Here is a 10,525-nt window from a genome sequence, read left to right as displayed (position 1 = left end):
GCTGCTCCCACCTCAGGACCCTTCCCAGACCCAGGAGCCATGGCCACTCGCTCTGGTTCTAGCTTGGTCCTCCCATGGACTGTGTTTTTTAGGAAGCTAGAGCAGTCCCTCCAGCTGCCACACAGAAGGTCTCCCTGCTGAGTCCGCCCTCGGCCCCTAGCTCCTGCCCAAGACCCCTCACCCACCCCTGATAGCCCTGCCCCTCGCTATCCTGCACCCAGGGCATGGCAATGCCCGCTGGGCATGGCAGTCTCTCCCGATTTTCACCCATGCCTGCCCTCTCCCACCCACCCAAGTGCACAGAGCCTCTTCCCTGGCTGTGGGGGCCCTGGGCTGCTGGGCAAGGCCTCCCATCTGGGGAGAGCCCGAGAGATGCCCTCTTCCTGCGGTCTCCTGTCTGCAGGGAAGCCTGGACCACACAGCCCCTGTAGAGGGCACAGCCACAGGCCCTGTCCTCCAGAGCTCCAGGAGGTGGGATACACAGCTCCCCACTGGGGCCCCACTCCCCCACCAGACCTGGGCTCGCAGAGCCAGCCGTGGTCAGGTCTCAGCCTTCTGAGGCTTCCTGGCTAATGGGGGCACCCCCGCCCAGAAGCCAGTGTGCACTCAGGCCACCCTCAGGGGGCTGACAGGCACAGGGCACACCCAGCACCTCACTCCCCAGGACCTCACCCGTCTGAGGCCTGGCCAGGAGGCTCCCCTCCCGGCCAACTCCATCCCCCCCTCCCAACAGGGCTGAGCACTGGGCACCCAGATGTGGCCCTGAAGGGCCCCCCCAGCCACGTGGGATGGGAAGCCACTGAGCCGTTACGGCCCTCCCACTGCCCCCGGGCAGCTTGCAGACAGCCACAGGGGCCTCACTAAGGGATTTCTCCATGTAGGGTTTGGGTTTTTTTCTTTTTCTTTTTGATTGATCAGTTCCTTACTGACCAAATTCCTCTGAGTTTTGCAAACGGGCTTGCACAGTCCTGGATTCTACATGCCTTTCCTCTAGATGGACGAGACGTGACCGCTATTAGCCAAGGTCTGAGAGAAACCCAAACCCTGTGAATGGCTCACGAGCGCCAGCCCCTCTACTGCCGCCTGCCAGGCCCGCCCGCACCGGGTCCGATGATTAATTAACTGCGGACCTGCCACAAGTCCTCTTCATGCCTAAATATTGTTCCAGCCCATCAGACTGTTGGTGCAGAGCAGGATAAATGACACCTCGGGCCTGGCCCACTGACCTGCAGGGCCTGCTGCTCATCCAGGCTCCAGACGGCCAGCGCCTTCTCCGCAGAGCCTGAGACGCCCCTGGCCTCCTGGGAGTCGAAGTCCAGACCCATGACGGGCTCCGTGTGGCAGGAGACGCGGCTGCACACTTTCCGTGAGGAGACGTCCCACAGGGCCACTGAGCCGTCCTCGTAGCCAGCCAGGAGGAGAGGGCGGGGACTGGAGTCAGCCTGCGGGGACAGCTCGCTGTCAGCTGGGGGATGCTTGGGGGTCCCGGGCCTTCTGGAGGAGAAGGAGCTTGAGATAGGCCGCCTTCCCCACTGAGCCCTGGGGGGTCTGCACACCCCCAGGGGGCCGACACCCAGACTGGGGCCAGTGCGGGCTGGATGGGGTGCCTGCCGTCGGGGTCTGGGACACTGGCTGGTCCTCCCACTCCTTCCCACCGGCCAAGACGTGCGGCCACCCCTGGGCGGGGCTGGCCACCTGTCTAGAACTGCTGGCCAAAGAAAATCTCGAGCTCCGTCTCAATGAAAAATGAACCTTCTGTACTTTGTCAACGTCGCCGCGGAAGCCCCCCAACCGTCAAGGCTGCAGAGTCAGCGCCTTGCCGGCCGAGCCGCGTGATGGATGAGGGCGCGGGTCAGAGGGCTGCGCAGCCGCCTGCAGGGGAGCATGGGGACCCTGGGTCGGCCTGGCAGCGACAGAGAGCGGCCGCCCCGTGCTTGGTGCCCAGTCCCGGGACCGCCGCCAGGACCCGGCACCTTTGCTCTCCACTGAGCTCCCAGGGCTCAGAAACGACCAAGCGCCCCCTGCCAGCGGAGAATTTCCCGAGGCCAGGAGCTCAGCCGGCGGCCCTCAAACCCTGGATGGCCAGCGGTGAGCACAGGGCCTGGGGGCCGCCAGCAAGGCTGCCTCCAGGGTCGCCTGCAGCTCCAATGGGGGCCCGCTGCTGGCAGGCAAGGCTGGTGCTGAGCTGCGTGCCTAGGCGTGGCCGACAGCACCCGGGCGGGCCTTCCTGGCCCACCTGCTGGAGCTTGCTGCCCACCCAGAGGGGCTCCATGCCCAGGTGTTGCACACCGTGAGTGTCTAACATGAGTGGATGCTACCTACGTCCTGAACCCCAGGAAGCTGAGCTCGCCATGCTTGGTGTGAGGGGTACGTCTCAGGGCCCCGCAGGGTGAGGGGAGCCAGGGGAGCCCCGTGCAGACCAGCTCTGGGATCTGGAGGATGCCTCCCACAAGCCCTTTTTTCTGATGATAACATGTGCTCCCAAAGACAAGCAGGAAGGAGGAGTCCAAGAAAGCAGCTGTGAGGAACTTGCCGGGGCCCCTTGGGTCCATCCCCCTTGGGGCACTGCTGTGTCCTCCCACCAGCTTCCCACAGCACTGCCTGGCCCAGCCTGCTCCCCAGCCCCCACCCCGCATGTTCCTCCTGCATCCAGGGCTCCCCCACTGCCTATGGTCTGGGAGCTCTGAGTGCCTAGGCTGGAGTGGGGGCTGCACACCACTGAGCCCCCTGTGCAGGCGCACAGGGCAGCCAGGGCAGGAGCCAGACCAGCCACAGGGCCCCGTGCCAGGCTCTGTCCCTGCACTGAGGCCCCTCCACCTTCTCTCCTGGCACACAGGGTCCCTGCGGCCCCCCAGAATAGACCCTGCAGGCGGGTCAGGGCTCTGGGGCCTCAGTCCTCTGGCGACCACGCCCTTGGTGCCAGGCTGACTTCTGCTCGCTCTGCGTTCCTGTCCCCACCCCGGGTGTGCCAGCCCGAGGCACCCCCCAGCATCTCGAGGTTCCCCGGGGAGCCCTTAGCTGGGGGCGTGGGGGGGACACTGGAGGACCTGCTCTGAGGGTTGGTGTGGACAATCTCTGACCTCCTACATGACAATCATCCTAAAAACACAGGCCATCCACTCTCAGGAGCAAAACAAGAAATCTCTGAATGTTTCAGAAAGGAATCCCACATTGGGCCACTCTGCCACACTCAGATCAATAAGCTATAACCTGGACCTCCAGGCTTGGCGAGGAATAAAGGGACATTTCAAATCAGCATAGACTTTTCTTAACAGGATGCTTTGCGCTGGATCGGTATCAACTAACACAACTCGATTTGTCCTTCTGTCAACCACGTCAATTACCTTGACAAGTTTGTACATCCCATTTCTGCAAATTTTTCTGATGGAATTCTTACACGATTAGGCAATGACAGCATCTCCAGGGAGGGAGGGTGAGCGGATGCAGCCCCGTCCCACCCGGGGCCTGTGAGCACCAGGCCACCTCCACAGCCTCCGCTGCCCCTCCAGGCGCCCCCCCACCCTGCCTGCTGGCACCAGCAGTTTTGCCATCCAGGTGAGTCTCAGAGCTCCCACTTCCTCACGCCCCTCCCCCATGGGCTTCTCTCAGTTCACAGATGGCAGGGACACCAACTGCAAGACAGGGCAGGGCCCTGGAGGGACAAGAGCTGGGTCCAGGGACCCTGCGGGCACACAGACACCTCCAAACCATGCGAGCCTGGCCGGGTTCGTATGGAGAGTCACAGCAGGGGCAGGAACGGCCTCCCCCTGGTCCCAGGCAGCCCGGGGCAGCTCTGAGGAGGCACAGGTGAGCTGCTCGGAGCTGAAAAACAGGCCGTAGGCAGCGGTCCGGGACAGCCCTGGTCAGTGACCTGCTCCCCATGGCTTCTGCAGCTGTAAAGACGTTGCCGAGACTCTTTCCACATGAATGCACCGGACCATCTGCTCTGCTGCCCCCAGGAGTAGATGCCCATTTTGAGCTGGTGCTGACCACTGGGGGTGGGAAGCTGCCCCTCTGGTCAGGAGGGCCCCTCCCAGGCCTTGCGCTCAGCCCCAGAGCCAGAACCCATCCTGCAGGGACTCAGGCCTGTGACTCCGCTGCCCCCCGGCTTCTACCGCAGCCCCAGGAGATGCCTCCAGACCCTCTCTAATCAGAGAGAACAGCCAAGAAAGAAGGAAATGGCGCGGATCAGAAATTCCAAGTGTGGCCGCAGGGAAAGCCAGCACATTAAGCCCACTCCAGCCTCAACAAGGCAAAGAAGTAACAAAAATTAATCCTGACGATGCAGGGGCCGTGCAGGCTTGCAGGGTTAGTCAGCACCCCCTCCCGGCCCCACGCCAGGCCGCGCCGGTGAGCAGACCAGAGGGGAGCATATGGCTCCCCCAGGAGGGGGTCGCTGTCTCCCACACCGCCCTGCGAAGTCGAGGACGAGCCCAGCATCCCCAAAGGGTCTGTAGGCGTCCTCGCAGCAGGAGGGCTGGTGGGCTGGGGACACCAAGGCTGAGGAGGACGCTGTGCACATGCCTCCCGGGGGCCAGTGCCCGTAGGTGATGAGGAACCAAGTCCCTAATGGGCATGATTCACACCTGGCGGGCGTGGCCGGCAGGTGTGGTCGGTGGGCGTGGCTGGCGGGCGCTGGGCCTTACCTGCCAGAGCTGCAGGCACATGGGCATGCCCAGCCTGGCCTGTGCCTCGGGCTTCAGGGAGCACACTGACGTCTTGGACGGCATCTCCAGAATCTGAACCTGACAGTAAGAAAACAAGCTGAGCTGGGCCAGAGCCAAGTCAAGTCTGTGCTGCACAAACAGGAGACTCTTGAGGCCTCAGCCCGGCCACTGTGGGCCTGTCTGCGCCTTCGGGAACCCAGGCAGTGCCTCCCGCATTGACCCACGGGCTCCTGGGCTCGGGGACTGCCGGGCTGTGTGGAATGCACGTGTCACTCATGAGTGACTGGCAGGTCCCTCGAGCGGTGTCACTGCCCCGCAGCCACCTCAGGCCTCCTCTGCATTGACCTCTTGGCCAAGCAGGCGGCCTGGCCCACAGCGCTGGCTCAGCTCACTCGGCCTCCCGCCCTCCTCCTGGCACTCCTTCCCTGTCGGGCCCCACACGTGGATGACCCTGAGCCCTCCAGGACTGTCGCATGGCACCCAGACCTGCACACCTGGGGCCCCAGCGCCTGCTCCTCCACCGTGTGCGGCCTGTGCTCAGTGTCGCCTGACGCTGACACAGCCCCTCCTGCGCCTGGCTGGGTGACAGGTACCCACCTGGTGGCTCCGGCCACCCTCCTGGGGACGCTCCACCAACAACAGTGTGTGCCCCGCAGAGCTGCAGGGCACCCCTCGTCGACACGGGGCAGCCCCAGGCTTGCAGACGAGGAGTCTGAGGTCCACACGTGATGGGGCATCGAGGGGACAGAACCTACACCTGCTGGTCCACTTCTGACACCTGGGGCACAGAACCCCCAGGAGGAAACCCCAGGGTGAACTCAAGGTGTAAATACACAGTGTAGGGTGGGTGTAGCCCTGCTGCTGCTCTCACTAACGCACGTGCACATGCGTGTACACACATGCCCACACACATGCACACACAGCCCCCTCCGCCCGTATCACGTTGCCTGCAGGGCCAGCATCTACCCCAGACACCTCGTTCTCACTGCCCCAAAGAGACGGAAAAGGACCTAAGTGACGTGAGCGTCATCCCGCCATGAATTAGAGGCTGCTAAAAGGAGTTCCTGTAGCACCCACGAAGCTCAGGGGAAGCTCCAGCAAAATGAAGGAGGTCCAGGAGGACTCAGTGGCATGGAGTGTGGCCCAGAAGTGACCGAGCAAACCAAAGAGGAGGGGGCCCTCGGAGCCCTTCTGTCCTCCGAGGTCAGTGGGAGGGAGGCAGGGGTGGGGACTGGCTGGGCCTCAGGCACCCAAGCCCGTCCTGGCCAAGGCGGGGGACCTAGAAGGTCAAGGAACATGGTGCTGGGGGCTGGATGCCTGCCTTCCTATTTCTGCTCCAACGCCAGCTTCCTAAAATGTTACTACGTCAGGAGGACAAGCTGCTGGGCGATGGGGGAGGGGGGTTCAGGGTCAGAGAGGGATGCCCCCACCCCTGATCTGGGGGCTCAGAAAGACCCCTCTGGTGGCAGTGAGGAGAGGCGCGAGGGCAGGGGGATCGGGCAGCGGCAAGTGGCCCAGAGTGAGGGCGACACCAGGGCAGCCCAGGCCTGGGCTAGGCGCCATGAGAGGGGGCGCAGTGCTGGCATCCAGAACAAGTGCCCCTTGGTCCTTGTGGTCCCAGGAGGGGCTCCGCACTCTGCCGGGGCCTCCCTCACACCGGGATGCTTCCACCTGGCATTCAAGGGCAAGTTTTGTTTCCAGAAGGAAAAACGTTTGGTGCGGGCAAGTGCGGCCACCCAGACGGCTGGGCCTGGCTCTGTCTGGGCACAGGCCAGTGGCACTGATTCCAGGTGGGAACATGGAAAACAGCCCTTTTCCCAGGATATGCAAGGTTCCCAGACCTGTGGCTCCTGGGCCGGGTGGTGGTGGTGTACCAGAAGCTGGGGAGCCGGAGAGAAGCAGAGGGGACGAGCAGTCTCGGACCAGGCTGGCGGGGGAAGCAGAAGGCAACCTCAGCGGAAGTGTGGTCCGGCCCCCACCACTGAGGAGGCTCGGCGCCACCCGGCTGCTGCCACCAGGAGAAAGCAGAGCCCTCTCTTTTCACATTAATAAAACTTTTAACAGGTTTTTGGCAAACTGGCAAGAAAATCGCATGTAGCTCCTAATTGGTGACTTAAACGCCATCATGAACAAATAGATGCCTGTTCCTGCCTCATTATTTATGAGCTGAATCTGCTTTAAGACTCGCGACTCCTCTTGGGTGGGGGCCAAACTTCCCGGGTGCAAGGCTTGCGTCCCTGCCCAGCCCCGCCCGCCGCACAGGCCCACAGGGCAGCAGGGGACACGGGGAGGACGGGCCGTGGGCGGTAGGCAGGGGCCTCCCTCCCCCTGCACATGTACCCCAGGCCCCCACCCACCAGGCCGTCCCGCTGCACTTGGGGCTCCTTCCCCCACTGCCTCCAGCACCCCTATCCCCCTGCCCTCGGCGCTCCCCGCCGGCACCCCGTCCTGGGCTCTGCTTCCCCTGGGGATTCTGCCTCTTCTGTCCCTGGGGTGTAAACACCACTGTCCAGACTGACCAGTCCCTGCCACAGATCACTGCTGGACACTCAGCCTGAACTCCATCTGACAGTGACCTTGGGGCTCCATCCCACCCACTGCTCCCAGGAGCCCTGTCCTCTGACGGGCCCCGCTCATCTGTGACTGCGATTGCCACCCTGGTGTCAGCCCTTACACCCTGCGTCTCAGCCCTGCCCAAGACCTCTCACGCCAGTGCCCAGTTCTGACCCCAAAAGGCCGCCCTCCCCTGCTGTCCTGACTCTGAGGCCTACCTCGACCTCATAGGGTCTGCCTGGGGCTTCCCTCCATGCCTGCCTGCTCCCAAGGCCCCTGACAGCCTCGGGCCCTGATCTTGTCCATCCCGTGCTGCTCCTGGCTGGGTGCCAGGGCCTCCCAGAGACCTTGGCCCACTTCGGGCCCCTTTCCCGACCCCTAGCGCCAGGGCCACCTCAAGTGACCAGGCCAAGGCTGGCCTGAGGAGCCGCTCGGGGCACAGCATTCCTGCAGCCAGGGGCCAAGGGTGAATGGGCTCACTCACCTCATCGATGCCTCTCCCCGGCACAGCCAGCATCCAGCGCTGCAGGCCCGCAGCCAGCACAGAGCCCCTGCAGAAGCCCACGCTCTCCAAGAGCACGGAGTCCACGACGGTGTTCCTGCCCTCCGCCAGGTCCCACACGCACAGCTTCAGGTCGCGGCCCTGGCTGCCAAAATAAGAGGAGACGGGCCGTGACCCTCCCAGGTGAGGACAAATGTCAGTGTGTTGTGGGTAGAATGAAATTCTAACCCAAGAATAAAAGAAATCTCCATGAGCCCAGACCCATGAGTGAACACATATATACACAGGGAGGAGAATTCCCATTAAACAGAAGAGTTCCAGTGAAAGTAGAATGCTATAAAAGGAGGAGGAGAAACCCTCCCCGTGAGACCAGCCCAGGCACAGCTGTGGGGGCAGAGCCCCTGGGCGGACGCTGAGGACGGAGGGACGGGGTATCTGCAGCCCTGAGGTTCACTGTCCACTGTGTGGCTCTAACACTCACCAGAAATGCTCCTCGCTGGGCCTCAGGACTCATTTCCTAGGAGCCTAGGAGGCAGAGGGAACTGTCCCTGCCGGTGGGACACCGTGGACACACTCCCCAGGTGGATGAGCCCCACAGATGTCCCAGACCCCCGACAAGGGGACGAGAAGGGTTTCCTCCCAAAAGCCCACCTCCCCAGTCTGACCCCAAGAAACCCCGGAGCTGAGCCGATGTGAGGGTCACCCCACAGAACCGCCCTCCCATCCTCCTCCCAAGGGGTGAGGTCCAGACAAACAAGGGAAGAAGCAGCAGCATAGGCCCGTGGGGACGAAGGGGACAGGACAGTGGGCCAGTCCTGGAGCTGTGGAAGGGGACAGGAGGGCACGCAGGGCCCGGAATCCACCTGCACCGTTGGGAGACCTCGGTGCTGCGTGGATGGATGCCCCCCAGGTAGACCCAGGGCACCCGATCCTGATCCAGACCCCAGCTCTGTCTGGAGAACCGCTGGTGTTGGCAGGATGTGCCTGGACCCTGGGGAGCAGGAGTCATTCGGCCTGAAGCGGCAGCGACGCAGGAGAGAGAGAACGTGAGGCCTCTCGACACCGTGTCTGAGTGGAGCTCAGGAGAGAAGCAGCAGTGGGAACCGTGCTCTCACACAGAGGCGCCGGCGCTGGCCAAGGGCGCCCACACAGGGAGGGAGGGCTGTCCTGTATCTAAGGAACCCCCAGAACAGTGGCTCCCTGCCTCCTTCGCCTGGACCCCTAACTGCTAACGCTGTACACGCGCCCAGCTGCGCCGCCACCTCCACGCTTTCCCCCACAGCGAGGGACCCTGGCACAGCCCATGTGGGTCAGTGCCGGTCACGGAGAGGCGAGCTCGGGGTCCCGGGACAAACACTGGGCTGGTCAGCGCTCACCAGGCCCTTGGACTGGACGGGCCACGCCTTTCTCTGTCCCTTGTGTGTGTGCGTGTCATCCCCAGGGTGACGCTTCCATGTTTGGGGAGGACAGCAAGGGGATGACACTGCACACAAGGCCGACTGCCCACCCTGATCACCTGGACAGAGGCGCCCGCCAGGTGTGTTCACTCAAAGCCCCTCCCCCTGCCGTGGGCACTTCTGGGAAAGACACTGTGACATCCGCCACCCTGGCCTCAGATGACCCAGCGCCTCCACCCACTGTGGTGCGGCCCGCCAGCCCTGCAGACGGTCATCTTCCACGTCCACAAGGCACACCCACCAGACAGCGGGCTCTTGCCTCTTCTCTCCCCTCCTCCCATCAGTCTGGACTCACACATTCCTGTGTTACTGATGGGTCATCACCCAGAGTTCTCATTGATTTTTGTGCCCTAACCATCCCAGACTGGCCAGTGGGAGCCCCTTCAAGGACACTGGTGGCCTCTGAGCAGCCCCACCGCTGGATCCGGGGGCCCCCAGCACCGGGAGGCCCGGTGGAAGTCTTCTCAAGCCTCATCCACAACAGCTCCAAGTGGACAACCCAGATCTCCACCGACACAGAAAGGTGAGGAATCTGGGTACACACGTCCAGAGGAATAAGACAGAAAGGCCCACACAACACACTGCAGCCGTGCACACCCTGGCGGGTCTCGCAGACACAGAATCAGACACAAAGGAAGCTGCTCCATATCGCTCCATTTAGGTTAAAAGAAAAAAAAAAACATAAAATGAGCCTATGCTTTTTGGAGATGCATATTAAGACGGTAAAGCGAGAATGAGGTGGAGGGGCTGCCTCCTGAGGATGAGGACAGGCCACTGGGCGGGCGTGGGGCGGGCAGTGGCTGCCCAGGTGTCCACCCATGACAAGATGGTCTGAAACTCGTCTTATTCACCTTCCTGTAAGTACATCACGCCTCCCAATAAAGGAAGAAGGAAACAAGCCCACCCAGGCAGCTGTAGAGGCACAGGTGCATCCTCAGGGGTACAGGTGTGGCTGGGGTGTCTGCAGAGCCCTGGCTCCCAGCTTTGTCCTCCGGCCCCTTGACATGAAAGGGCACCTTCCCCCTCAAGGGCCACTTTGGAGGCTTGACTTCCAAACACAGCTGGGCCCCGGCCTCTAGTGCAGCATCCAAGCACCTGCGTGGTCTGCGCCTGCCTAGGCGGGGGGCCCCCACAGCGCCATCCGTCATGCACATGCGCAGGGTGCCCCTGGAGTTGCCACCCCGCACAGCACCAGCCAGCTCTCCAAGGGGTGGAACTCCCGGCTTGAGGCTCCCCAAGGCCAGCCCAAGGTGCGCAGAGGAGCATGAGGTCCAGAAGGGCTTACACCTCGGCTCAAACCTCAGGAGGAAGTTTCCAGCAGCTTTGTGGGGTCTTCAGACACAGCA

At 62.8% G+C, this 10,525-nt stretch overlaps 1 protein-coding gene across 4 annotated transcripts in view; it reads right to left on the bottom strand.

Annotated features, from left to right (window-relative positions):
* The window catches only part of GNB1L (G protein subunit beta 1 like), a 48,866-nt gene that overhangs the window by 8,661 nt on the left and 29,680 nt on the right, over nucleotides 1-10,525 (bottom strand). For 3 of the 4 annotated variants that reach the window (XM_024763705.1, XM_024763706.1, XM_024763707.1), the window contains 2 exons: nucleotides 4,647-4,745; nucleotides 1,227-1,442 (listed from right to left, as the gene is read on the bottom strand). In XM_024763705.1, coding sequence (XP_024619473.1) covers nucleotides 1,227-1,442; nucleotides 4,647-4,745 — 315 coding nt within the window. Of the gene's footprint in view, nucleotides 1-1,226; nucleotides 1,443-4,646; nucleotides 4,746-7,704; nucleotides 7,868-10,083; nucleotides 10,488-10,525 lie in introns of those variants that run through there. The other variant, XM_024763704.1, reaches the window with a different exon arrangement.

Source organism: Neophocaena asiaeorientalis, unplaced genomic scaffold (assembly GCF_003031525.2).
Source record: "Neophocaena asiaeorientalis asiaeorientalis breed wild unplaced genomic scaffold, Neophocaena_asiaeorientalis_V1.1 scaffold110, whole genome shotgun sequence".
In the NCBI taxonomy this organism is placed as follows: Eukaryota; Metazoa; Chordata; class Mammalia; order Artiodactyla; family Phocoenidae; genus Neophocaena; species Neophocaena asiaeorientalis.
The sequence above is the reverse complement of the archived record's forward strand: the minus strand, read 5'-3'. Positions and strand labels throughout refer to the sequence as shown.